The sequence below is a fragment of the Marmota flaviventris genome, chromosome 19 (assembly GCF_047511675.1).
Source record: "Marmota flaviventris isolate mMarFla1 chromosome 19, mMarFla1.hap1, whole genome shotgun sequence".
NCBI lineage: Eukaryota > Metazoa > Chordata > Mammalia > Rodentia > Sciuridae > Marmota > Marmota flaviventris.
This window is the reverse complement of record NC_092516.1, coordinates 13,565,085-13,592,894: the sequence shown is the minus strand read 5'-3', so window position 1 is coordinate 13,592,894 and position 27,810 is coordinate 13,565,085. Positions and strand designations below refer to the sequence as shown.

Below are 27,810 nucleotides of genomic sequence, written 5' to 3'. Positions count from 1 at the left end.
CCCACAAAAGCTGTGGATGATGGTTGAACTGAATTTGGGGGCAGGGCAGTGGGGATTGAACTCAGGGGCACTGGACCACTGAGCCACATCCCCAGCCCTATTTTTGTATTTTATTTAGAGACAGGGCCTCACTGAGTTAGTCGCTTAGTGCCTGCTAAATTTCTGAGACTGGCTTTGAACTTGCGATGCTCCTGCCTCAGCCTCCTGACCCGCAGGATTACAGGTGTGCACTACCACGCCCAGCAGTCGACTGCTGGGTTTCTGTTTTCCTGACTAAAAGGCTCAGGGGTCACTCCAGTTAAACTGGGCTAATTGGGCTGCACAAAATAACCACACAAGAGACACAAATACCTTTTTCTTTGGGGTCGCTGTGACAGCTCTTCTGACCTTAAGGGTCCGCAGGAAGAGAGAGAGCACACACACACACGCGCTGACCCCTTTTATTGAGGAGAAGCTATACAAATGAGGCAAGGGGTCAGGTTTCAGGGGGCTGAGTCTATCTTCATGATGTCCACTGTCAGCAGGTTGACTGACACCTGGGTAGGCCAACCCAAGGGCACAGTAAGAGGAGGGGACACACACAAGGCACTTCCATGGAAGATTCTATCCAAAACAGGGCAAGGGGTTATATTACAAAGGAACAGGTGAGCGTAGCTCCACCCATGGGGCTGTAGCAAGACACACCCATGCACGAGACACCAACCCTCGAACCCAAGAAGGGTGGGGAAAGCTCTGCCACATTTCTTCGACTGAGCGCATCAGCACCCAGCCGGGGAGTGTGACTCAGTCATATGCAAGGTTGGTCTCCCACAGTCGACCTGCACCTTATGGAGGAGAGCAAGTGGGATGCTGGACGTTAGCTTTGCAGAGAGGGCGTGCAAGCTGAGGGCATGCAAGTACAGACTTATTCCGGATTCAGAAGGGGTCTACAGCAGCTGTTTGGGGAGAGGGTGTCCAGAGAGGGCAGAAATGCTTCTAGAAAGGATTAATGAAGTATTGCTTGACAGGTGCAAACAAAATCCTCTTCCTAGCATCCTCAGGAAGTTATCAAGAAAATAAACCTTCCTCATAAAATCACTTTAGGACTGGATGCTTTTTTCTGGAAGATGGGAACCAGGGCTGAATCAGGCCTCCAGTTGACCAGGGAACAAGACCCAGGCCACTCAGGTAACAGGTGTAACCCATCCGACCTGGGGGACACCAGCAGCACATAAAAACTAATAATAAGTAACAAGTTAACATTTGTCAAGTTCTTATTTTTCTAGGTCTGTCCTATGCACATTGAAGGGGCTGTCTTATCTCTTCTGCAGTGAACCCATAAGCAAGTTCTGAGATGATCCTCATTTTGCATATACAGAAATGGCAGTGGCTCAGAGGGATGAAATACTTTGCTTAGGCTTGTGCAGCCAGCTTGGATGGAGGTGGATTTCAAACTTAGGTCATGTGGGTGGGTGGAGGTGCTGGGGTTGTGGCTCAGTGGTAGAGCACTTGCCTAGCATGTGCAAGGCACAGGGTTTGATCCTCAGCCATGCCTATAATCGCAGCAACTCCAGAGGCAGAGGCAGGAAGATCACTAGTCCGAGACCAGTCTCAGCAATTTACGGAGATTCTGTCTCGAAATTTAAAAAAAAAAAAATTCTTTTTTTTTTTTTTGTACTGGGGATTGAACCCAGGGCACTTTACCACTGAGCTACATCCCCAGCCCTTTTTTACTTTGTAAAATTTTGAAACATGGTCTAAGTTGCTTAAGGGCCTCCCTAAGTTGCTGAGGCTGGCCTTGAACCTGCCATCCTACTGCCTTGGTTTCCCAAGTCACTGGGATTATAGGCATGTGTCACTGTGCCCAGCTCAAAATTTTAAAAAATTTAAAAAGGTCTTGGGATAAAGCTCAGTAGTAGAACACCCCTGGGTTCAAACCCCATTACTCTAAACAAACAAAACAAACAACCCCCCCAACACACGCACCCACATACAAAAACCATACACACATAAAAACAACAATAACAAAAAAAAAAAAAAAAGGAAAAAATATTAGTGACTTTGACTCCGGAGTCTTGCTCTCAATCACTATGCTGGAAACCAAGGCCCACTTGACTCATTAATTGCAAAATTGATGCAAGCAGGGTCAGCCTGTGTGCTTTGCCATCTACTACTCTCCCCCGCCCCGCCCCCCCATGAAGTAGGCAGACGTCTGCTTCCTCCCTCAGTCCTCCAGGGATGAGTCCAACAGAACAGCCTTCCAGAAAGAAGAGACCAGGGTTTGGGTCAAGACAGGGTGACAATGCCACTGTCCTGTCGTCTGACCATACGCTCACTTATTCAATGTTTATCAAGCGCCAACTCTACGTTCACCACCTACCAGCATTGGGTGGAATGATCCAAGCACTGAGGAGAGCATAAAAATAAATCCGAGAGAGAATTTATCCTCAGAGCACTTAAAATATTGAGGAAGACAGGCATGGGTAACATTAAGTATATGTATATTAAGAATGTCTTCATTTACCATAAAATGAGGAACAGATGAAAGTGCTCTGAAGTCTGAGTGCTGGGGTCAATTCCTTCTGTTTGGGCCTAACAGGGTGTCGGGGTGCATTTGAAAGGCAAGTAGAGCTTAACTATGCCGAGAAGAGGAGCCCAAGGATTTTTTTCTAAAAAAAGAAGGAACATATGCAGAGAGGCCATGAGGTGGGGGCTGACCCTGGGAGCCCAGAGCGGTTCTGCCTGTCTGGAGGGGGTGCTGGGTGTTGAGAGCCATGGCCCAGTCAGAATGATGCCTGGCATTTGCTGAGTGAATGTTTGTAAGGTGACACCAGGGAACCATTGAGATGATGATTTAAGTTATATATAATTGCTGTGATGCTGGATTGATTGAATTGTATATTTGACCTTTACTGTCGGGCAATAGGGCGGCTCTTGCTGCCTGGGGCGCCCGTTACTTTGGAGTTCCCGTGAGTTCTTGCGGGGGTTCGGAGAGATTGGACGGAGCCCGGTGGAGGGAGTGTGTTCCCGTGTGGTGTGTGCAGTGCCGGTGAGAGTTGGGGAATAAAGAGTTGCTGTTTGAATCTACAAGACTTTGTGGCGGCTCGGTTATTTGTGCCCAGCCACACTGCGGCAGCTGGGGAAGGAGACCAAGAGATGAAGGAAGGGAGGGGGACAGAAGAGAGGGCCTCGGAAGCCAGGCTGGGGGTTCTGGGCCCACTGTTCAACAGCAGGGTGCGCCCACACTCCTCCTTCATAAATGTGTGCCAGAGTTGGGTGCTGAGTGTCTCCCAGAGCCAGGTGTTAAGGGCCTGGTCCCCACAGTGTGCTCCTGGGAGGTGGTAGGGGCTAGCGGGTGATTGCAGGTGATGGGCGGTGTGCCCTTGAGGGGACCATGGGATTCCAGCCTTTCCCTCTCTCTCCTTCCTCCCTGGCTGGCGATACGAGTGGTTCTGTCCCACCATATGCTCCCACAGTGATGTGTTATCCTGCCACAGACCCAAAGCAGTAGGGCCAATGTACCATGGGCTGGGACCTCCAAACTCTGGTCCAGAATAAACCTCTTCTTTTTATAAGTTGATTATCACAGGTATTTCATTACAGTGACAGCTGACCAGCACAGCAGGCTACTCAAATTCTGACCAGTGCCTCATAATCCATTTCTGCCTCAAGTAAATCGCAACTGTTACGGGGAGGCCTGTGAGGAGGAATGTCACACGGAGGGGATCAAGTGGCAGGCAATGGGGCACTTCGGAGGCCAGAGGGGCAGTATACATTAAGACTGTGCTAAAGGAGAATCAAACACACAAAAACTGTCTCTCAGGGCAGGACACAGTTCTTCTCAGAGAGGGAACCCAGGCTACAGGGCAACTACTCAGGTGAAGCCGTGAACTCCGACTGGTTTTACAGACCACAGGATGTGTCACATCAATTGTGCATTCACTGGAATCAGGCCAACATTTTTAGTGTCATTTTGAATCATTTAATTTGGATTTGAATCCTAGTTTGCCATTAGCCCTTGATCATATTTCAAACCTCTGTGCCCCTCTTTCCGCATCTGCAGAGTGCACACAGGGATGGCAGAGGGAACCCCACAGGGCTGTGTTGACAGCTGAGTGAAATAACAAGGGGTGAAGCACCGAGCGGGGTCCTGGTGCAGAGCAGGAACCTGGGCAACAGCAAATGTTGCTGTTCCTCTACAGCCTCTGTGTGTTGTTACACAAAACTGCAGACCCTGAACTATGCAGGAAACATGCAAGCCCAAAGTACCCAGTGACCTGCAGAGCAGAGGCCACGCCTGAGGGTATCTAGGCAGGGATTCGCCCAGATCAGATGATCCACCCAGATAGGCTGCTGCAGGATGATAAAGACCCACATCTATTGGGCCCCCAGTGCATTCCAGGCCTCTCCTGGTAGTGACAACAGGTGGCCCCAAGTAGAGGAATAGGGAGAAGTGGGAGGGGGCAGATCAACCCAGAGCCAAAAGGGAGGTAAGAAGAGCTTTAATCAGTGCATACAATAAACAGGAAGTCCCAGGAAACCTGGTAAGTGCTACACTGCAGGGGACCAGAGAAGGCAGGGGCGGCAGGCAGGGTGGAGAAGCGCTCAGGAGCCACAGGGGCCAGAGAGCCGCTGGCGTGTGCTATGTGCACAACTAGCTGTCGTGGCTGGCCTTGGGTAAGTGACCCAAACACAGGCTTTCCCACCCCAAGGAATCATCTGGAGAATAACAACTGGATGGCACAGAGATCATGGGCTGCCATTTGATTAAAATGAATTATTGAGGATTTAAAATTAGAGCCACCCACCAAACAACTGACCTCCAAACACTTTTCCTTCTTTGCCTGGTGAAGGAGGCTAGTCATCCCAGGAAGCAGGATTGGAAAGATGTAGGTTTCCAAATATTTTCTGGGGGAACCTAGAGTGAACAACAACAAAATTTCTACTGCAAATCCCAAACTGCCCACACCCACCTGGGAGAAATTTTTAGACCATAAAAAGGTACTGTCCATCACTAACTCGCCCTTCAGTGTGACATCTGCTCCAGACCATGGAATCTGACTGCATTACTAGAGAAACTTAAAATGTCCCTGTGAGCCTCCGTAGTCTGCCAAGGCTGTAGGTGGGTCCCACACCAGGGCAGGCCCCCAGCTTGTTATGGCTGCAGGCAGTAACACAGCCAGGAGCCCAGTGTGGCCAGAGGAGCAGAGGGACATAAGCAAGAGGAGTGCAGTAGGAACTGTGGCCACAGGAGAACTGGGGGTGGGAGCAAACTGGAAAGGGCCCCAAGGCCATGGGAATGGAGGTGGTGGTCGGCACACAGTCCGCAGGGAGGCCTGAGGAGCAGCTGCAGTCTGCACTCAAGGAAGGCACCACGACATTTTCTTCTACTTCTTGCATTTGTTTGCTCCTCTTTTTGTTCTTTGTAGGTAAGGTAGAATCGGAGTGTGGTTTATTATTATCTCTACTGCATTTTAACCTTAAAGTTAAATCAGCAGAAAGATGATAATACTTCCTCTTTTTTTTTTTTTTTTGGTAATGGAGATTGAATCCAGGAGCCCTTTACCGCTGAGCTGCATCCCCAGTCCTTTCATTTTTAAAATTTTCTTTTTTTGAGACAGGGTCTTGCTAAGTTGCTGGGGGCTTGCTAAGGCTGGCCTTCAACTTGTGATCCTCCAGCCTCCAGCCTCGTGAATTGCTAGGATTATAGGCGTGCACCACCACACTCAGTGAGGATACTCCTCTTAAAAATAAGAATTAAAACAACAACAGTCTTTTATTTATGCAGTCTCCCTGAGGTCTAGGGACCACTCCTATCCCCACTCTATGGTTTTGTAATGTTCTAAACCCCAAACTATAAAAGAAGGAAACCCACTTCCTTACTCACATGTTTTTGGATCAACAGTTTCTGAGATCTTTAGAGGACAGGGTATATGTGAGACCCTGGTGAAAGGCAGGGGTGGGAAATAGTGCTCTGTGTTGAATCCGTGGGAAACCTGGGGAGGGAGGGGAGGGAAGTCAATGCATGTCAACAGTGGAAGCTGAATCCTTTCTTTTTTTTCAGTTGGTGATAGACCTTTCTCTTATTTATTTATATGAAGTGCTCCTGGCCCAATGACTGCCTGCTCACCCTGAATAGTCTTCACGTGGACAACACTCCTCACAAGCATCTGGTCAGTTTTTCTATTCAAAGAAGAGACCCATCCAGAAAACAAACCTACATGTTTAGTTTTCCATGCCGACTGGACTGACACAGCTGGTGAAGCATTATTTCTGGGCGTGTCTGTGAGGGTGTTTCTGGAGATCAGTGGCCGAGCGGAGGACTGAGCGGGGAGGTAATCCCCAGTGTGGATGGTCAGGATCCAATTGGCTGGGGGCCTAGCTGGAAGAGAGTGGTGGAGGGAAGGTGAATTTTCTCTCAGCCAGGATGTCCTTTTCCTTGGATGTAGGCATCTGGGACTTGCACCAGTGCCCGCCATGCCATTCTTAGGCCTTTGACCTTGGACTTGACCAAACCACACTGCTGATTTCTCTGGTTTTCCAACTTGCCTATGGCTTTTTCTCAGCCTCCATAATCATGTGTGAGTCAATTCCTCTAAAAAAGACCCTTCCTTCATCTATCTATGTATCGTCTCCTATTGGTTGTCTGTCTGTCTGTCTATCTATTTATATTCTCTTATTGGTTGTGTCTCTCTGGAGAACCCTAAAATACCAGCAATACAGAAAAATCAACTCATTTATTTAAAGTGGTGATTTTAAATAAATATTCAACTATCTCTATACAGATCAAGAAAAGCAACAGGATAAAAGGCAAAAGGTTAAGATCTAAAAGAGCACAATTGAACCTGGAATAAAGACAAATAATCCAGGAACAAGAGGTTATATGATGCAGAATCTGCACAAACACTTGAGAAAGAATTGCATCCATAGAGCAAAAACATGATGCTATGAAAAAGGAACACTCACAAAATGTGATTTTTAGACACAAAACCTCTGTCAGAGGTGGCTATAATTGAAGCTATGAGTCTACAGACAGGTTTTGATTCCATCCCTGTGACCCTGCACAAGTCCCTTCATCTCTGCAAATGTTTTTAAAATTTCCAAATTCATTGTGCATATTTAATTCCAAGGTATGTTTCTAAGGGCCTCCCTCCTGGCTCCCTGTCCTTTTACTCTGCATCTGCCCTACCCTGGAATGCAGAGGAACTTGTCCCCAACACAGACAGGCTGTTGGATCCACAGTGAAGGCCTTTCTCCTCCAGGATCTCATCTGAGCCCCACAGATGCCCTGTTAGTTGAGGATTATCTGTCCCATTTAATAAGTGCAGAAGCAAAGTCTGAAAGAGGTTATGTGATGCTTAGGTCACACCATTAGTAACTGGCCTCAAGTTTCTGATTCTAGCTTCAGTCCACCATCTCCTTCTCACCTCCTAACTCATGACACTGTCTGACCTTCCCCAGCCCTCAGTACTAGTCTCATTTAAGAGCCTTCTATTTAGCATGAGGCCGGGGTCATACTCACAGTAATTTCAGGCTCTTGTTTGACTTCATATCCTTTTGGAAAGGGAGGCAGCTCGGCTTGGTACTCTAAAGGGAAGGGGAATAAAAATCCTCAAATGCCATGCTTCATTGCAGTTTGTGATATCATTTCTTTTTCTATGAATGAAATATTCTTAAATTTTATTTCAGTTGGCGGTTTACAGAAATAAAAACCAACTGGCCATTGCAAGGTACTATTTAGTGTGGATAAGCCAACTTATTTAAAATGGACGGTTGACCTCTCACATGAAAGCCAAAGCTTTATGTAAGAGTCTGAGACTCTTTGCCTGAGAATACTAGTTCAGATTTTGCTCAAACATGAGGAGGAACAGAGGAAGGAAGAGACTGGGGAGGAGGGTAAGGGAAGATGCCAATAGCACACATGGAACAGAGTAATGCAAAGAACATTCCACCCAAGTCGTACAGGGCAGCAGTAACTACTGCTGAGAGAAGGGACAGAAAATGCTCATGGGCTAACCAACCCTAACCCTAAAGAAAAGTCGAGTAAAACATTTCTGGGAAGGTTCATGTTTTAAAGGCGACTTTGCCAGTGATGACAAAAGATGTTTTGGCCAAGATGGTACTGAAGGAATGCAGCTCCGTTGTGCCTACATTTTGCTCCTTACCTTTTGTTCCTTGCCTCGTTACTCACAGGTACTACAGCATGTCTCATTTTTGAAAAAGACACTATTTTAAATATCAGGCTGGGGACACGTACATCCAACTATAGATTACAAGCAATTTGATTCTCAATATCAGCTATCACTGTGCAACTAATTACAGTAGTCTCCCTTCACGAGAGCTTGGATCTACAATGCCTCCCACAGGCCCAGATTGCTCTATTGGTAGGTGACAGGCTCTTTAAGAGGTGGCACCTAGTGTGAAGTCTCCAGATCATTGGGGTCAAGCCCTGGAGAGTGGGGTCCTGGCCCCTTCCTTTTCCTCTTCAAGCCACCAAGTGGGTGGTTTTGCTCTACCGTCTTGTGCTGCCTGCTATAGGCCCAATCACTGAAACCTCCAAAACTGTGAGCCAAAATGAACCCTTTCTAGGTTATCTCAGGTATCTGTTATGGTGATAGGAAACTCATATACTCCTTGTGCCCACAGAGTATGTTCCAAGATGTTCCTAAGATGCCCCAAATTGCAGGTAGTATTAAATACCACACCCAGCTAAATTTAGGGATTTAAAGCAACACAAATTATCTGAGTCAAAAGTCCAGGAATAAGGGCCGGTTGTGGTGGCGCATGCCTGCAATCCCAGCAGCTTGGGAGGCTGAGGCAGGAGGATTGCAAGTTCAAAGCCAGCCTTAGCCAAAGCAAGGCGCTAAGCAACTCAGTGAGTCTCTGTTTCTAGATAAAATACAAAATAGGGCTGGGGATGTGGCTCGGTGGTCGAGTGCCTCCGAGTTCAATCCCTGGTACCAAAAAAAAAAAAAAAAATCCAGGGAGAGAGGTGTCTCATGCTGGAATCAAGGCATCAATCACAGCTCTGACTTAGTATCTGAGAGTTGGGGTCCTTTTCCAAGCTCACTAGCTGTTCATTTTCTTGTGGTTGAAGGGCTGGAGTCCCTGTTGTCTCCTTGGTTGTCAGCTAAGAACTGCTCAGCTCCTAGAGTCTGCCCTCAGGTGCTTGCCTCGGGCAAGAGTAGGGCTGTTGGTACTTCAGTGCCAGCAGGAGTCTCTTCTACTTGATCTGACTTCAAGGGCTCCGGGATTAGGCCACGCCCACCATCATGTGAAGTGGATGATTAAGGACTTTAAATACATCTAAAGCATCTTTTCACAACAACACAGGTGTTTGGCTTAACATCTGAAAGGTATGTGCACTAGGAGTTATGAATCTTGGGGGCCATGTTAGAATTTTGCCTACTGTATCAGCCACAGCTCTATCACTTTTTCCCCCTGCTTGGGCAAGCATGTAAATTCACCCTTCTTCCCCCATCGCCCCATCCTGAGAATCACTGAGATAAAGGGAAAACTATTTAGGTTTAAAATGTATACATTTACGCCACTGTTTTAATACAACATCAGTACATAATCGTTGAAAGAAAATTTCGAATAACAGAAATATTTTTTAGAGGCAGTCACATCTAATCCTGTCCCTGAGTACTTAGGCTTGGCATACAGCCAACTGAATCTTTTCAATGTATTACTAATATAAGATACACAAATATGTTTGCTTTAAATCTCCCAGACTAGGTCAAACTGCTAAAGTACAGAATCTCATAACTCTTGTCCACATTTTTCTTTATCAGTTTTTCCCCTTATTTGAATTTTATAAAAATTTATGCTGTCCTTTTTAATAGACTGTAGGTTTGGCAAGGGAAGTATCTGGTTTATTTGTTATTATATCCCCAAATTATTCTTGCTGAATAAACAAATCAATGATGAATAAATAAACCAAACAGTACAGCGAATTGTTTTTGGTACCAGGGATTGAAGCCAGGAGTGCTTAACCACTGAACTACATCCCCAGCCCTTTTTATGTTACTTAGGGCCTCAGCCCCGCAAGCTGCTGGGATCACAGGTGTGCACCACCATGCCCAGATGCAGCAAGTTCTTTTGATTCATCCATTAATCCCTACCTACTGCCTACCACATGCCAGGAACCCTTCTAGGTGTTGAATACTGGGTCCTTCAATGCTGCCACAATTCTATTGTGCCACACTTATTAACAAGTGTGCTCTTAGTAGGCATCTGGGTTGTTTACAATTTTTCATTATTACAATGCTGCAATGAGCATCTTTACCACTGATCTCAATGAAATCATTTTTGTGGGATTAACTCAGTTGTGAAATTGTTATGTCAAAGGGAAAAAAATTGGGCAATTTGCCAAACTTTCCTACAAAAAGTTTATAATAATAGTGAGACTGCCTATTTCTCCAAGTATAATCAATCGTACACATTTGAAAAAATATTTTTATTTGCATTTCATTATTATTTGCCATTCTTATTTTTCCAACAAAAATCTCAGTTAAAATTTGATGAAAAAACACAAAACTTCACACGACCATAGAAGAGATACAGTTGAAATAATTATTTAAAAGTATAGGAAAACATATTAGCCTCAGGAGAACCCGATATGTATGTTACTTTAAGCCTTGGGAATATTTACAAGAATCTGAAATATTTGAGAAATCATTGGTTTCACCTTGAGATTTCAACTTGAATACACAGGTGATCAAAGACTTGTGTTGTTACATTGAAAGGCCTAAGACAAAGGGTTTGTAAAGAGCATTGAACTATTTAAAACAATTTGATTGATCATAGAGAACACCTTCTGGGGAGAAATGAGGGAGAAGATTGTCTGCTCTGGGTTGGTAAGAGGGTGGAAACTGAAGTGGTGTGAACAAGAGAGCTGTGTTCTTTCTAGACTGGTTGCTGCTAAAGAGGATATGGGGTCAAGGTTGGGGTTTTTCCTGAGATGAACCAGAGGGTGTTTGGAGGCAAAAGCAAGTAGCGAATTGTAGGAGCAGGATCCTGGAATAGCAAAGCCCAGATGGTGGGCTGAGTGGGGAACAGCAGGGTGTAAGGATGCAAGCATGTGTATAAAAACTGGGCTGCTGTCCGCCCCCCCTCTGATTGCCTCCTTAGTGAATGCCTCCCCGCTAAGCGGTACTGTTGAACCCCTGAGGAGTGAGCGCCAACCCCGGACCAGTGGGTGTGGGCAGTGAGAGGAGGCACTGATGGGAGCTGATGATGAGCAGTGTTGAGAGCTGGCGGGGGCCATTTTCCTCTGGCTTGCTCAGCTGCTGGGCAGGAACAAGCACTGAGTCAGCGCTGATCCACGCTGGCATCTGGCAGGTGAGATGAAGGGTTAGATTTTATAACATCTTTGAGGGCTATCGAGCTGGAGAGTGACTGATTAAACAATGAGCCAAAGACAATAAATACTGATAAGGGGCTGGGGTTGTGACTCAGTGGTAGAGTGCTCGCCTCGTACGTGGAAGTCACTGGGTTCGATCCTCAGCAATACATAAAAATAAAATAAAAATATTGTGTCCATCTACGACTAAAAAAGAAAAAAAAGATTAAAAAAATACTGATAACAGTAATCATAGCAATATCAAAATAGAAAACTATAAACCCTAACCAATGTGATTCTGCAACCCGTACAATCAGAAATGAGAAATTATACTCCATTTGATTCAAATGTATGAAATGTCAAGATCATTGTATTGTCATGTGTAACTAATTAAAAAAAAGTCATATAAAAAAAAAAGAAAACTATAAACTCCAAACACTTGGGCTCAAGTCTTGGTTAAAACCGTAAACATTGCAGAGACTTGTGGACCTAGGGCCTGGCACATGCTAGGCAAGCACTCTACCAGCGTTACATCCAGCCCAATATAAATGCTTTTAAGAATCCTTAGTTGTCACTGGAAAGATGAGGGCAAACCCAGAACACTTACAAACAAGTTACCACAGAGGCAGGGAGGCACGGGCACATGCACACACCAGAGCACAGCACAGGGAGGATAAAGACCATAAGTTAGAGTTCACCTATACTGTATCTTGTCTTCATGAAATTGAGTACCTGTAGGTGTGTCTGCTGTGACAGTTTACTTTTTGAACGAAGACATCCTAACAGAATGTAATTCTTAATCTTAAGTGTAGATTCACCTGCTTTTCACTTGCTTTTTCCCTAGAGTCCTGATGGACCAACACAAACTCCTCCTCTAAAATATAACACAAAGAACGTTCCTTTGTTGACAATAATGAACATTTACTAAATGCAGGGCTCTGTCCTCAGCACCTCCACATACATTTTCTCATTTGGTCCTCACAACAGCCCTGTGAGGTAGGCACAACATTATCTCCCCCTTATAGATGAAATTGAGCAATGTCCCCAACACCACCTTCTAGCAGCAAATTGTATTATGAAGAATTGTTTGGCTTGCAGAAGTGAATGTTCTGGAAAGACAGCCATAATATTTGAGTGGATTCTTTGTAGGTAGAGTGATTCACTCCTTGGGTCACAGTACCAAAGGTCCTAAGGGTGGAAGTTATAAGGAGAACATTCAGAATAAAAAGATTTTTCCCTACAACAATGAAATGCTGGAGAAGGACTTTAAGACCTGGATGGGAGTTGACATAGATGGCCTTGAGGGTTGACTCTCAAGAGTCCACTACTTTCTACTTCCTCTGTACTCTACATTGCTTTCAAATCATCCCTTATCTTCATACACTGGCACATTCATGTTTGTTTCCATTCAGTAAACATTTCCTGACCTGCAGTATCCAATACAGTAACCACACTGTGACTACTTAATTTACTAAAATGAGAAATTCTGTTCCTCAGCTGTGCTAATCACACCTCAAATTGTTTGTTTTTTTTTAAGGCTTAGATTTTTTATTTTATTTGTTGTTTATAGATACACCTGACAATAGAGTATATGTTGACCTATTATACATACATGGAGTATAATTAATTCTAATTAGGATCCCATTCTTGTGCACACCTCAAATTGTAACCAAAAGCTCCATCACTGTCCCATGCCGATGAAGGCCAATTTAATAATGAGGACACGGTTTTGAGAAAAAGGAAAAAGAAGGTTTATTGCTTGCTAGCAAAGGAGAAACACAGGGGACTCCGGTCCCAAAGGGTGCCACTCTAGCGATCAGGAGGAAGGTGGGGGGGGGGTGTTAAAGGAACTCTACAAGGGTTACATTCCAGGTGTGCTCTGGTAGGGGTCCCAGGGCACCCAGCTGGTCTGTTAGGATTCACTTGCAAATTTGGGAGCTATCCACAGGGAGAGAGGGGAATAGAAAGCAAACTTTTTTTTTTTTTTTAAACAAGATAAACCTTAGAGCAATGAGGGCTATATTCAGAAGGCAAAGGGACCACTGTTACAAAATGCTCAATAACCACACGTGCCTAGTAGCTACCAGAGAAGTCCTATCAGACTTTGCTGTTTGGTCTGTTAATGAGGAGATGGTGGTCACAGGATGAAAACCCTGAGTTCTTGCCCTTGAAGAACTGCACAGCCTCGTGAAGAAAAAAGAAACAAAACCAAAAACCCCAACCCGAAGCCCCAACGTTGCCCATGAGGAAACCATCGCTTGTGCAGCTCCTGCTGTAAACCAGGCCGTTTGCTGGGCACGCCCAGCGGGTCCCATTCTTCTCACATTGCTATCATCACGCCCTCTTTATAGAAAGGTTACAAAAAAAAAAGCAAAGTTAAATGACTCGTCCACAGCTAGTGAAGAGTGACGCAGGGCCACAAAGACGGGAAGGTCTGGAGCCAGTCGCGCCCGAACCCGCCCGACCACCTTCCCGCTGGGAGTCTCCGGGGCCGCTCCGCAGACGCCCGGAGTCCGGATACCACCTGAGGCCCGGGGGCGGGGTCCGCCCACCTTCTCAACAGGGTCCCCGCGGCCGCCCGGGCGGTTCTTTTCTGGGCTTTAAACGGGACTTAAGATCCCCTGGCCCGCGCTGCGGGCTCCCTCGCTCCGTTTTCCTCCCCTCGGCTTCGACCGCGGCTCCAGGCCCGAGGCGGCGCGGCCTCGCCAGGGCTTCCCCGAGCGTGGAATTCGGGGCCGGCGGGCCGCGGCCTCGCACGTCAGCCGCCTGGCGCACAGTGGGCGCCGGGCACAGGCGGCCCCCGCCCGGCCGCCCGCGTCCCGCCCGCCGCGGCCAGTCCGGGCTGCCTACCCTCGCAGATCTGCTCCCACAGGTTTTTGCCCGATAGCTCGGCCACCTGCCCCGGCGAGACAGGCAGCTCCGGGGACGGGGACGACAAGGTGGGCACTGGTGTCCGGGTGGCGACAGATGATTCGGCCGAGCCGCTAGGCTCCATGCGCGGAACGCTGCGGCTTGAGGTCTGCCGCGACGCCGCCACGGCTGCGGTTTCCAAGACAACCGCGTTCACCGAGCGGCCGCGAACCGGAAGGGGCCGGAACTCGCGGGGATGGACCAGCGACTCGAAATTGACTTCCGGGTCACGGCGGCGCTGGTCCTCACGTGGAGGCGGGGAGGTTTGGCCTGCAGGTAAGTGCGGGGCGTGCGGTGCAGGCGGGCGGCGCGGGGTGTGGAGTTTGGGCCTGAGGGTTCCCGCGACCGAGAAGAGGTCGGGGAGCAGGATCCTGCACCCAAGTCCCGCCCCCAACTTCCCGTGTGCGCCGCCGCGTTCAGGAAGTTCTCCCGCCATGAAGCCGAGCCGCGGACCCCGCGGAGGCCTTCGCTGCGTGCCTAAGCAGAAGCTTTGACCCCGCGGGCTTTGGAGGGAGCGCCCCCCCTTTGGCTCGCCTGCGTCGTGCTAGTGAGTCTACGGTGGGAGTGGGGTGTTGGTTGGTGCTCGGGCTCTGGGGTCCTGCTGTCTGGGTTCGAATCCCTATTTTGCCACTTGCTGAATTTAAAACGTTGGACGGGTGAACTAGGTCGCCAACGCCTGTGAGGTGCGAGAGTCACATCAGTCCTTAGGAGACTCTGGCGGACGCTTAAAAGCGCTTTTGTAGAAAGCGTTTGCAGAAGATGCACCGTAAGGTTCGTTTCTTCTTCCTTTCTGATTGCAAGAGTGCATACGTCTGGGGTCGGAAGGCCGAGGAGGAGGAACCTGCAGAGCTCTGGATGGCAGAGATAGGAGAGAAGCTGATCTAACTCCTGGTGGCTTATTTATTCTTATTAGCTCTCTTGACCACTCCTCCATCAGGGAGCCATTGTGGGCTTGACTCCACCCACTTCAGGTTTGCACCTCCTCCGCCCACCTGTTTATCTTCAGCTCTTAGGCACATTGTGTTCCAGTCTTGATTGCCAACCATATGGTCCTGTTTATGTTACCCGTGACCAGAGCAGTCACCCTGAGCCTCAGACCCTGTGTCCGTGGTCCAGCGAACATCTCCACTTGGATATCTCAAGGCATCTGTCCAAGCTAGCCTGTTTCCTCCAGCTGCCAGCCATCCTGCCATTGCTTCCTTTGTCTCAGAGGCTGACATCATTTCCTTAAGTTGCCCAAGTTGCCGCTGTTCCCCAGAATCTTTCTTGACAACTGGTAGTAAATCCATCTTGCAGTCCTCACCACTGTCCTTTCTTTTATCTTGTGTATTATTGTTATGCCTCTTCCAAACCCACTGCTTTTGATGGCTGATGTTTTGTCTTTTATCTGTATTTCTAGCATTCATTTGTTGAGTATTTATTGAGCACCTGCTGTCTGCCAGGCACTGAGGTAGGCTCTGGGAATACACCAGGAAATGGGGCCAAGAACAATAAATGAGTACCTGCCTCTCCAGGTGCTACTGGATGGTGTAATGAATGTACCTGAGATATAGCTCAGGCCTGGTCTGGCTTTTTGAGGCTGCTAAGTGTGGGTTGAGTCCAGTTTGAACCCTCCAGCTCTGAAGCCAAGGAGTGCTGTGGGTTGGAGAAGCTCCTGGGTTTTCTCTCTGACCAGCCAAACCTACAAGGAGATATTTTGTTTCTAGATTCTCTGAATGTCTCTTTTTTCCCCTAGCTCCAGTGCAGGAACTAGTCTGGTGCCTGGAGCCAGAGAAGTAGCCCAGGTGGAAATTAAAGTGTTTTAAGAGTCTTACCCCCTTCTCACAGGGACTTTCATTTGTCTAAGAAAAGGTAGACATTCTTGGTAGCTGTGTCATTGCCAATCATTAAATATTGGCGATCATTTTGAAATTAAAAAAAAGTGAAACAGTCCCCGGCATGGTGGCACACGCATGTAATCCCAGTTGCTTGGGAGGCTGAGGCAGGAGGATCACAAGTTAAAAGCCAGCCTTGCAATGGCAAAGCGCTAAGCAACCCTGTCTCTAAATAAAATACAGAAAATAGGGCTGGGGATGTGGCTCAGTGGTCACTCTGAACTCTCTGAGTTCAGTCCCTGGTACCCCCTCCCCCCTCCAAAAAAAAAAAAAAAAACCCAAAATAGTGAAACAGACTTAAAGCAGGATGTGGTTCCTACCTTGAACAGCTTCTGGTTTATTAGAGTTCTAATTGGGCTCCTCCTCTCACTGTGCCATGTAGAAGGCAATTAGAAGGGTATAGTTAAGAATGGAAGGGGGAATGTTCGCTTTTAAGTTCAGAAATGAATTTGGGCTGTTAACCCAAAGTAGGAGCTGTATTTATTGCCTCTGGTGGGATTCAGCAGGAGGGGCTGACCACTTTTCAGGATTTCTGTCTCCATTCAGCAAAAGGTATGTCTCTGTGGGCAGCTTTCTGACTTGATAACACTTGTACCCTCCGGGGCTGGCCCAAGATAGGTTTTCTGTAAGTATTTGTTGAATGAATGACTAGAGGTTAAAGGAAACGTGTTAGAAAAAGGGACTGACAATGTTCTAAGCACTTTGCATGGATTATCTCATTTGTTTTCTCTAATATCTATTTGAGGGAGGAGGTTGCATGCCCCATCCCATTTTCCAGATGAGGAAACAGGCTCAGAGAAGTTAGGGGGTGGTTCAAAGTGGCAGCAATTTAGATTTGAACCTAGGCCTATCTAAATGAAAACTTCTGCTACTTCTAATAGATCTCTCTTTGCTCCAAATGAATCCTGGCCATTTCATTGTTCGCAGTCATTTCAGACCACCCACTCAGACACACGGTTTGTGCAGAACTTAGTATTGAACACCAGCCGCTGGATGTGGTGATATAACTTGTACTTTTTTTTTTTTTTTTTAAAGGAATGATCACCAAGACCCATAAAGTTGACCTGGGTCTTGGGGTCCCAGAGAAAAAGAAAAAGAAGAAAAAGAAGAAGGTGGTCAAAGAGCCAGGCACTCACTACTCAGTTTTAAGCTGTGACGATTATTTTGTTGATGCTTCTCCTATTAGGGCTGCATCCCCCTCTAAGAACGTGGGCCAGGCGCAAGCGCATGAGGTGCCTCTAGTGAAGAAAAAAAAGAAAAAGAAGGGCCGCGGCACCCTTTTCGAGGAGCAGCTGGATTCGGAGACGAGGCTGAGTGCCAGACGGACAGAGGCCTCACCCAGCCGCAAGAAGCAAGCCCTTGGCCGCTCGGAGTCCTTCAGCAAGGAGAAGAAAAAGAAGAGGAAGTCTTCATCACTCATCATGTCCCATGGCTCAGTGACAAAGACCTCCCAAGACACCAGAAACGGTGAGGAGGTGACCAGAGTTGGGAAGAAGCTCAGAAAACACAAGAAGGGAAAAAAGGCCGAGGACATTGCAGCCTTCTCCAGCCAGGACCCGTGGCTCTACGAGGCTGGAGATGCCCCATACGCGGGCTCCCTGGAGAATGAGGTCGAGGAGCAGGCAGCCTCAGGGCAGAAACGGAAGCAGGGGAGCCCCAGAGAAAGCAGCGCAAAGCTGAAGAAGAAAAAGAAAATCCATCAGGAAGGAGATGCCCTGCTAGGCCACTCCAGACTCCCCAGGGCCACAGAGAGCAGCCCTAGGAAAGGGAGGAAGAAGAAGCCGGTCACAGTTGATGTCCAAGAATACATTCCAATAGGAGATGGCCCTACGTCCCCAGTGAAGAAGAAGGTGAAGTCCAAGAAGAAGGCAGAGCAGCCAATTGTAGAGGAGCTGACTCTGAAAAGGAAGAAGAAGAAGAGGAAAGAGAGTGGGGTAACAGAAGTCCCCTGGAAGGAGGTAGGTTTCCTTCAGAAGTGGACTCTGCATTGGGAAGGTAATGTGCAGCTAGGAGAGAGTGTGTGTGTGTACCTGTGTGCACTTTTGCACATGGAAGGGTACTTATGCTTTGGCATTTCCTCTTCCCCAACCCCTGCCTCCTGCAAGATGATTCCATTAACTCCAGGCTTTCACTCTAGTAGTTCTGCCACCTGCAAAGGAAGTGTCCTAGTGCTAGTGCCTTGGCGTGTTAACCCTGTCACCTTCTCACCTGTCTGGTGGGTCAGCTGTGCGGGTCATCCCCGTTTAATAGACACAGAAACAGGCCCAAGGGAGTTGAAGGCCTTGTCTGAAATCATTCAATTGGTGAGAAGTAGAACTGGGGTTCAGACTCAGATTGGCTGGCTTCTGATGTGGGTCTCTTCCCAGAAGCCACCAGGGTATCATGTCTTAGAAGCCATTGTCATTGAAAGCCAAGAAATGACTGTCTTCCATGGGGATAAGACTGGCATGGTGACCTCAGAGCAGCTGTCCCCTGTGGCCCTCAAGTAGTAGTGATGAGCACTTCCCTAGTGGTGGCCTGGCTTGGGGACCCCCTGGAGCTGACCCTTAGGGGCACACATTTGCAGGCCTCACTCCGCTTGCCCGGTCAGGCTGGGGGCCTGCGGGAGGAAGCTTGGGCTGGTGGATTTCTCCCGCTGTGCCCTCATCCGTCAGGCTCCTTTTGCTGTCATCTTTATCTAGAAACTTGGGGCTATGAGAAATCCTACAGGCCTGCAGCCAGCCCCTGTTAGACATGAGTCCCGTTCCCCAGGAGCTCCAAGAAAGGTGTCCCCTCTGCTTAGCATCCGCCTCCCATGGATGCTGCCTCCCAGAGTAGCCTGCTGAGTCGGCAGGTGTGCGTGTGCCTACCAGGTGCAGTCGGGGTGACCTGAGTGGGGTCATCCCTGGGTCAGCACACGTGTGCTGGCAGTTGTGAACGAAGGATCAGGGCAGTGGGCAAGCCCTGGGTCCCCTGGGGGCCTGGCTAGAGGGAGTCAGGGCAGGCCTGTGTGGGCCTCTGCCTCCCTGCAGAGGCCCTGCGTGGCGAGTGGAGCAGTGGCCCCCTGGGGCGAATGGAGCGGTGGCATGGTGGAGGTGGGCAGAGGCCAGGTACAGGGGTCCCTAGAGGCCTTACAAGTCTAGACTCTGGTGTGAACCAGATGGGACCCCCTAGGGGGTTGAGGGAAGAGGGCATGCCCTCCATTGAGATTTTAAAGTGCACCTGAGCTGCAGCGTCAGTGGAGCTGGGGTGAGGGCGGGGAACAGGTAGAAAAGGTGGCAGCCACCCAGCTCGGGTGGCATTCTGGAGGACAGAGCTGGGTGGTAGAAGCAGCCAGTTTGCTGGCAGGGCCCCACAGCCAGTCCGCATTCCCAGGCTCCTGCAGCCCTCCCTGCTGTCAGCCGGGCCTGCTCCTGCCCTGCTCCTGCCCTGCTCCTGCCCTGCTCCTGCCCTGCTCCTGCCCTGCTCCTGCTGGTTTGGTGTCCTTGAGGGAGGACTGGTGAGGAGGCTGCACACTCAGCTGGCTCTCAGGAGACCTGGTTGGAATCAGCCTGTCCCTGAGCCTTGGGTGACTTGGTGGGGGTCACTTGACCTTTCTGAGCCTCAGTTTCACTGTCACGTAGCTTAATGCCCACCATTTTGGGAGGAGAATTTTGGCAGAGAGACGAGGGGCAGGGCTTTGTTGACTGTGAAGTGCCGTCAGGGAGGCAGGGGCCCCGGTGGCGCCGTGGTCTGGGATCTCTCTTGAACTCTGCTGTGACCTCACCCAGCTGGCTGCTGGGCAGAGACCATTCACCATGCACTTGAACCTGCCCACCTCTGCCCTCTCGCGCAGGAACCCGACACAGACTTGGAGGTGGTGCTGGAAAAGAAGGGCAACATGGACGAGGCGCACATAGACCAGGTACGGCTCCATTCTCCCTGGAGCCCTCTCGCTGCCTTCTGCCACCCCCTAGGAGCACAGGTCACAAGACCCTCTTCTCAGAGGCACCAGGGTCTCCAAAGGCTACGTGGCCTCCTCTGTGTGTGCCCCTCCCCACCTCATGCAGTTGCTGTGCGCTGCCGTAGTGCTCCAGGGAGGCAGCGGTGAGGGTGGGATGGAGCAGTCCTCTTCTGTGGCCCCTTGACCTAGGAGAGGAGAAACTGAGGGAGCATTTAGAAGTGCATTGAGTCTGGGGAGGCCTCTCAGGAGAGACGGGAGAGCATCAGAGCTGGTTGGTGCCGGGCACTCCCTGGAGCAGTGACCTTGTGGTGAGGCAGAGAGGAGCAAGGAGCAATGAGGTGACTTGTCAGGGCCTCCAGGTAGGGTGTGGCCCAGAGCACCGGCTCCTGCAGAGCAGCTCCCCAGACCCTGCAGGTGCGCTCTCTGGGCTCACGGGGCCAAGGCCAGAGCCAGCGCTGCTGGAGTGGGGCTGGGGACCACGCAGAGGGCAGCAGTGGCCCTTGACTGATGAGCCCCAGCCCAACCTCGGGAGCATGGCAAGATCCTGGACCTCAGAGCAGCGATGCAGTCACTTCATTCACAGGCCTTTTGCTTTGTGTTCATCTGTGCCTGCTGAACACCATTCTTAAGGGAGTTTCTAGTCACTTGGCTCGACCTCAGTGTACCTGCACCTTCCCTGTTTTCCCATACTAGTTCTTTACAGTTAAAACTGGGAAGATAGCATGTTTGAGGGAATGACCTGAAATCTTTCCACCTACTGTCAGTTACCCTCTCATGTACCCTGCCAGGTTTTTCCCTTGTCATTTATACGTGTGATTTTATAGTTACGTGGACTCGTGCCCCGTGCCCCGTACACACGCCACTCCTTTAGTGTATCCTCTGACTGGACCGGCTTTCAGGTTTGGTAGATGGCGCAACTTTCACCATCACCCACAGCTGCAGCACGGTTTCCCCAGAGGCTGCACCTTCATCTTCTCTCATCCTTACAGCTGGGACTTTGTCTCTTGTTTTAGTTTTATATGATAGAAAAGGTCACCTCATTTCACAGCCTTTATAGATCAGAAGGGAGGAGGAGCCAAAAATTGGGGGACCTGATGTCAAACCTGAACCTTAAAGGCCCTGGAAGCTTCTATACTGAACAGCAGGGTTGTCGTTGGTCCAGGGGAGGCCTTGAGTCATCCTACCATACGGTATGAGAGGTACCTACTGTGTGTCCAACTCTCCTCCACCTGGGTGTTTCTCCCACTTACCCTCTAAAGGAGCTGATGTTGCCTTCTTGGTAGATAAATTGGCCAGTGTTCAGAAAAGTTAGGTGACCTACCCAAGCCACACGGCTGGTTGATGGCAGTACAGGGATTCAAACTAGCCTCTGCCTTATTCTGCACACAGCCTCCATCTGTCTAGAAAATGGTGCCATCATCACAGGACAACAGGGCCTTGGCATTGCTGTTAGGAAAGTTCCCTCCCAGAATGGCTGGGAAGGTGGATGAGTGTCTGTAGGGAAAGTCATTCTCAGGAGACCCTGTCCAGGGGGGTAGGGAAGGCCTGTGCATCAGGACTACAGCCCCAGGTCTAGAGGGGATGCAGAACCGTCCCCTGATCTCCAGAGAGTGGAGCTTGCTGCCTGCCACACCCTCCACTGCCTGGCTCCATCTGTCTGAGTTTTTAGGTCAAAACAAAACTTGGTTTCCCTCCTTGCTCAGGTGAGGCGAAAGGCCTTACAGGAAGAGATCGATCGTGAGTCTGGCAAGACGGAAGCTTCTGAAGCCGGCGGGAACTGGACGGTAAGTTTGATGCCAGGGTGTGTGAGGTGTGCTTGGTGTTCACACTCCAGCCCTTGCTGCTCAGCCTGGGGCGTGGAGGGGGGAACTGTTCATCCAGGCCCCAGGCAGCCCCAGGTTGCCACCAGGCGCTCTCCACCGAGCTGTCCTAGCCATTTTCCTTCCTTTCAAAAGGATGCTTGCCTTCCCCCGGGGAGCTGGGGAGCTGGCCGTGTGAAGTAAAGCCGTGTCCTGCTCTGAGCGAGTGAGCCGGGTGACCTGGATGGTGGAGAACTTGGTGCAAACTTGGCAGCAGTGGGTGGTGTCCTGGGAGGGCTGCTGGGAGCTGCGCAGGAGGCGGGGGCGGGGCTGGGAGGTGGCAGGCCTCTCAGATTGAGATCCATGTTGGATGGGAAATTGCCAGAGCTGGCCTAAGAAGCTAGGGCAGACGGAAGGACACTGCAGGGACCATGAAGCCAGGCTGCTGGGGTGGGTGAGCTCCGCCTTGCTGGGTCCCTCCTCTCCATACCCTGTCACTCAGCTGAATCATTGCATCCAGGTGTTGGCAGAGGCGGCCAAGGGCACACGTGACCCTTCATCGTGCTCACCGGCTGGTGGGGGTGCAGGGGTGGTGGGGAAACAGGAAAGAATGAGAAGACAACGGTGAGTGCAGAGCCCAAAGGTGGGCCACGGTGTAGTGAAGGCCAGCCAGGTGGCATGGTGGTTGGGACACAGTGTGCCTGCCCACCAGGCCAGCTTCAGCGGCTGAGGCAATAGTGGGGTGCTTACAGTGAGCTGCTACAGGGGGAGCTCTGGGGGGCATTCCCCGGGGAGGGGCCCGTCAGAGGGCTCAGCCTGCTCACCTGAGGAGGGTGCAGAGGAGGAGGGATAGGGGGACTCTGTAACAGGCTGGACTGGGGGAGAGGGACCCAGGTGCTGGGGCAGGCTGCTCTCTTGCTGTCTTTAGCCTTCAGGCTGCTACGGCAGGAGCGACTGCTGTGAATCTGAAAACCTGCGGTGGGTTACTAACTCCGCCACTTTGTTGAGTCTCTGGGCAGGAAGCTTCCCTGGGACTTAGCCTAGCCTGACGGTCGTGGAATAGGGCTTTCCGCTCTTTCTTTTGCTGTGCTTGGATCCTCCATCCTGTTGAGCTGAGCAGGACACCCTGACTATGGGGACAAGAAACGGGGTGTCATCCTGGGCTGGGGTCTGCTGGCCGTGGGCCTCTCAAGGCAGGCCATCTGCCTGCTGATGAGCTCTCCTCAGACCCTGGTAGGAGCCATCACCAGCAGCCCCGCTCTAGAAATTGCAGGCCAGGGAGGCAGCACTCATTCCTGCACCTGGCCACCGCATAGCAGGGAGGACGGGTCACCAGTTCACTCAGAGCCACTGTAACGACAGCTGGTTCTGATTGTTCTCCCAGAGCCGAGGTGGAAATGAGCACTGGGCTGGCAGGTGGACAGTTCCAGGTCAGTGTTTTGGTGGGGGAGACTGACGGTGGGCCAAGAGCTGTGCACTGCATTTCTGGTATAAAATCTTAAGTTTCACCAAAGCCCCTTGAGGATGGTAAATAAGGACATTGAGGCTTAGGGTGGGTGACTGGACCAGGTGGGGTTTTAGCCTGGGGCCACATGATTTGAAAGTTGGGGAGTTGGGTTTCTTGTGTCTCCCATGAGGTGTCTTGAGGGGCTGTCTTGCACTTTGGTGCACGTGGGGGATTTGTGCACAGATGGTAGAATGCTCTGGCTGGAATTGGGACCTGAGTTGCTGGGCTGGCTCGGCCTCTAACTTGGCCTTGTGACTCTTTGTGGGCCTCACTCCTTGCTGCTGTAAAGTGCAGTGCTGGAGAAGAAAAACTCTTCAGTTCCCAGTTGCTCCCCTCCCCTCCCACTGAAAACAGTAGGCTGATGGATGAGCTGCCGAGGCCTGACGGGGCTGGGTAAGGTGGAGATGCCCTGGGCATATGGTGCAGGCCTATAATTCCAGTGACTTGGGATGTGGAGGCAGGAGGATGGCAGGTTTGAGGCCAACTTGGACAACTTAGTGAGACCCTGTCCTAGAATAGAAATGCAATAAAGAGGGCTGGGGGTACAGCTCAGTGATAATGCATCCTGGGCTCCATTCCTTGTGCCCCCAACCTCCCCCCAAAAAACCCAAGGTGAAATAAGGTGTCCTGTGCGGAGGGGAGCTGTGCTGTGCTGTGCCGTTCCCCACATGTGGGGTGAGAGAGCTAGGCTCTTGCTGGCTGGGCCAAAGTTGGACTCCACCAGGTTACAGTGTGGCTTGTGGCCTCAGGTCTGGGGCAGACCTCCGTCTCCTTATCAGCATCCCAGCATTCCTCATGGAATCCTTGTTGGGAATAACAGCAGGAAACTGCTGAGTGGCCCTCGAGCTGGCATTTGAACCAGCAGAACTGTCCTAGTTGGGGTGGAGTTGGGGGACTCCTTCGCATACAAGGAAAATGATGGCCTTTTTCCTTTTAATGCAGGGAACCCAGTTTGGCCAGTGGGATACTGCTGGTTTTGAAAACGAGGAGCAGAAACTGAAATTTCTCAAACTTATGGGTGGCTTTAAGAATCTGTCCCCTTCCTTCAGTCGCCCGCCCAGCATGATTGGAAAGCCCAACATGGCCATGAGCAAGAAGGCCGCGGACACCCTGCAGCAGAACCTGCAGCAAGACTTTGACAGGGCTATGAGCTGGAAGTACAACCGGGGGGCTGGCCTCGGCTTCCCCACCACCCCGAGCAGAGTCTTCTACATCGACAGGAACGCTTCCAAATCTATCAAGTTGGAAGATTAAACTCTAGCATCTTGGCTCCCCAAACAGCCCAAATTGCTTTTCTTATTTACTTTTGCAGATGCAAGCCACCTGACAGTCCTCGATGGGCTTGGACGGACAGGTGGGGACAGTTCATGTGTTGGCAGCCAAGAGAATGAGTGAGTGGCTGAAACCACCTATCTGTCAAAGCTTCCATCCTGTTGGGCAACACCTGTGTTAATGATAGTGGCTCAGTCAGGGTTCAAGCACAGGCTGGGCACGTGGCATCCCTGCACCGATGTATTTAATCATGATTGTGAAGTAGGTGCTATCATCCCTCCTACAGATGTGAGGCAGCTGAGGTTCAGGGATAAAGTAATAAGGCCGCTGGGGGTCGCCATGAACTTTTGTACCCCAAGCCCTTAGTCACACTTAGTGCTCTGAATGTCCCATCCAGGGACTTAGAGATTGGAGGAAACAGAAGTTTTGTAACATATCTAAATCTCACACAGGGATGGAATTCCTGATGAACAAGAGCAAGCTCATCTTCCTTCCCCCTATAGAGTAGCTACAAGCAAAGAGGTGTCTGAGGTGCCACCAAGCAGATGTGGCTATGCTACTGGGAGATCACCTCTGTCCCAGCTGCTGTCTTTTCATCTAAGTGCAGAGTCGGATTTGACGTCCTTGTGCGCCCATCCACTGGATTTTGAACACGGCATTTTAGAGAGCATTAGTCATGCCAATCAACCAGTGGCACATTTCCAGGGATGTGTCTCATGATTTCTCTTGGTCGTAAAGAGAGATCCTTGGTGACTGCTGTGGTGGAGACCCAGGCCTAAGAGCATGACATGGAAGTGTCGTCATCAGCTGTGGCATGGCTTCCAGCTTGGGTTCTAAAGAGCCCAGGTACCAGGACCTGGGAGACAGGTGGCTGCCTTCTTTCCACTCGGTAGCATTCTGCATCTGAAGAGTAATGTTCCAGTGAAGCCAAAGCAAATCTCATACTTAACCTTTCTCCTTTGATCTTTTCAACAATCTAGTTGAGCTGTTTTCTTTAGGAAAAGGAATTAAATGGTGATATCTGCTTTTCCTAAGTCTTCCGAGGTGTTTTAGGCAACATTCAATTCAGATTTTAGTGCTTCTCTAACTCGAGGGTACAGTGTGGTGCAGTACAGTGATGCACACCTGTAACCTCAGCAGCTGAGGCCCTAAGCAATGTAGCAAAACCCTGTCTCAATGAAAAGGGCTGGGAATGTAGTGGTCAAGTGCCCCTGGGCTCAATCCTCAATACCCCCCTTCCCCCGGAGGACTGCTTTTTCCAAGTTATTTTATGAAACACCAGAAGCATATTCCAGGAAAGAAAGTCCTCGCATCCCTTTGTTACTCCCTAAAGGCCATTTGGGCCTCCCTGGTGCTTACTGTGAAACCGAAAGGCCACTTCACTTGTGCAAAGAAACACGATGCCAGGAGGACGAGATTTGATTTTAATGCTCTGATGATTCCCTCATCTTCACTGTCAGAATAACCTGGGGAGAGGCCAAAGCTTAAGCCAACCTGTGTGTAAATGAAAAGAAAGTAAAAAGGAGACTCAGATCCCGGCAGGAGTTTCGGGCAATACAGCTGCTCTCTGCCGAGGGAGCTGCCACGGGTGCACTGGGTTAGGTCCTGGTCTGCAGTGGGAGCCTCAGGGCCAGCTCGGTCAGATGGTTCATGTCTGGCTGTTTGCTTCGCTTCTTGATGTATTCTAGAGTCTTCACCTAAGAAGAAAGATTGTCTCATTTTTGGTTCCTAACTCTCCTGGCAGCCCAGTTCTCTAGTGGCCTGCCAGTGCGCGCTTATACTTAGAGAACAGGAGTGGGGGGAAATAGGAGTCTTTAAAGTAAAACTGCTTACTTCATGAATTGCCCTTAAAATTCAGGATTTGTGTGTGACCAGGAATGATGGAAGATTTTAATGGATGAGGTTTTTATAAGGAGTAAACAAACCACCCATATTAAAAACTTGAGTTGGTTTTTAATTGAAAGTTACCACCTATAAATTCATGCTTTTTAACACTAGGAATTCTCAGGCCTGGTCTTTTTTTTTTGGTGCTAAAACCTGAGATCCCGGTGCCCTTCTGAAAGGGGAGACAGGGGCAGTCTAGGTCCAGCCCTGACACCATGCTGATGCTGGGCCCATAAGTGCCTCACCATGGTCCTGGTGTCTGCACAGCCGTGCCTTTGTGCCAGGTGCCACAGGTTGACCGACAGCTGATTGAGCTTGTTGTTGCGCAGGTCCCCGTGGGCTATGATGCTGTTGAAGAAAGACAGGCCCAGCAAGCTCTGGCGCTTCAGGGCCTGGGGGGGGGGGAGGGGGGAGATGGTTACAGCCTTGCACTGGGGCTCAGGACAGGTCTAGCAAGGACCTTGTTCATTCGCCAACTCTGCCCCATCAGCCTACCCATGCCAGAGACCACAGTGGGCATCATGGTCAGCAGCTTAGCTGACTCAAAGGGCCTCATGGAGGACTGGGTCATGCCACGGTACCCCAGCCCAACAGGAGAGGAGGTGGCACCTTGGTAAGGAGAAGCCACCTGCATGGGTCCTGCCCCAAATGAATCAAGCTACACAAAGACCTTGCCAAAAGAGTCTCCCGAGATCCTTTCAACCACATTTCAATACAGCAAGGGAAGATTTTTTAAGAAATTAAAAAAGGCATGCATTATCTTCTTGGCTGGCTGTTGCACAATTCCTCAAGGATTCTAGCCCTGAAAGCTCAGTTCTCAAGGTTTTAACACCAGTCCGTTGAAGTCACATCACTGGAAACCTGGGAGGACCGGCTTCGGACAAGCAGTATTACAGCTGGACCAGGCTGACCCCCGTTCTCCAGAGGCTTGAGATAGAAAAGAGCCGCTTTTCCTGTGAGAACTGTCACTTCCAGGAAGTGGGGAGAGCCTGGCAGCCTTCCTGGCTCCACCACAGCCAACTTCGTAAGGCTCCAGACAGAAAAGGGGCTGGCTCCTTCACGTGCCCACGGAGGACAATTCTGGAAGCAGGAATTCTAGCAGTGCCGGGGACAGCTTGGGCACTGGGGTTTCCAACAGTGGGCCTCTGCTTGGCTTGGCTCCTGGTGTGACCACTGGAGGATTCTGATAGTTGTCCCTATTGAACATTATGTGGCATTGGTAAAGGATGTGTTCAATTTCAGTTTGGTCTACCCATATTTTTCTAATAAACACACAGAGACACATTTTCCATGAGTGTCTTGGTTTTTATGTCAGATGA

The 27,810-nt window shown here is 49.8% G+C and overlaps 3 protein-coding genes across 6 annotated transcripts in view; 1 reads left to right on the top strand and 2 right to left on the bottom strand.

The window, feature by feature from the left end:
• The window catches only part of Iqck (IQ motif containing K), a 119,567-nt gene extending 105,181 nt beyond the window's left edge, over positions 1 to 14,386 (bottom strand). The window contains exons 1-5 of one of the 2 annotated variants that reach the window (XM_071605838.1): positions 14,174 to 14,254; positions 7,502 to 7,566; positions 6,201 to 6,357; positions 5,867 to 5,975; positions 4,800 to 4,897 (exon numbers count right to left, since the gene is read on the bottom strand). In XM_071605838.1, coding sequence (XP_071461939.1) covers positions 4,800 to 4,897; positions 5,867 to 5,975; positions 6,201 to 6,357; positions 7,502 to 7,530 — 393 coding nt within the window. In that variant the 5' untranslated portion in view covers positions 7,531 to 7,566; positions 14,174 to 14,254. Of the gene's footprint in view, positions 1 to 4,799; positions 4,898 to 5,866; positions 5,976 to 6,200; positions 6,358 to 7,501; positions 7,567 to 14,173 lie in introns of both variants that reach the window. The other variant, XM_071605837.1, reaches the window with a different exon arrangement.
• Positions 14,387 to 14,465: 79 nt separating this feature from the next.
• Knop1 (lysine rich nucleolar protein 1) lies at positions 14,466 to 27,776 on the top strand. 2 transcript variants are annotated; one of them, XM_027940764.2, is made up of 5 exons: positions 14,466 to 14,509; positions 17,143 to 18,065; positions 19,922 to 19,990; positions 21,733 to 21,813; positions 24,278 to 27,776. In XM_027940764.2, exons 2-5 carry the CDS (start codon positions 17,145 to 17,147, stop codon positions 24,587 to 24,589), a joined length of 1,383 nt encoding a protein of 460 aa, XP_027796565.2. In that variant the 5' UTR covers positions 14,466 to 14,509; positions 17,143 to 17,144; the 3' UTR covers positions 24,590 to 27,776. The 2 variants fall into 2 exon arrangements, with proteins under 2 accessions (XP_027796565.2, XP_027796566.2); XM_027940765.3 differs by lacking the exon at positions 14,466 to 14,509 and adding an exon at positions 14,699 to 14,780.
• Vps35l (VPS35 endosomal protein sorting factor like) overlaps positions 26,011 to 27,810 on the bottom strand; it is a 100,484-nt gene continuing 98,684 nt past the window's right edge. The window contains exons 30-31 of one of the 2 annotated variants that reach the window (XM_027940760.2): positions 26,737 to 26,883; positions 26,011 to 26,304 (exon numbers count right to left, since the gene is read on the bottom strand). In XM_027940760.2, the coding sequence (XP_027796561.2) occupies positions 26,206 to 26,304; positions 26,737 to 26,883 (246 nt within the window). In that variant the 3' untranslated portion in view covers positions 26,011 to 26,205. The remainder of the gene's footprint in view (positions 26,305 to 26,736; positions 26,884 to 27,810) is intronic. The other variant, XM_027940761.2, reaches the window with a different exon arrangement.

Coding starts and splice junctions, on each gene's coding strand:
- Knop1 (XM_027940764.2), top strand. CDS start 17,145: ATGATCACCAAGACCCATAAAGTTGACCTGGGTCTTGGGGTCCCAGAG. Junction 18,066..19,921: donor CAGAAGTCCCCTGGAAGGAG/GTAGGTTTCCTT, acceptor CCTCTCGCGCAG/GAACCCGACACAGACTTGGA. Junction 19,991..21,732: donor ACGAGGCGCACATAGACCAG/GTACGGCTCCAT, acceptor CTCCTTGCTCAG/GTGAGGCGAAAGGCCTTACA.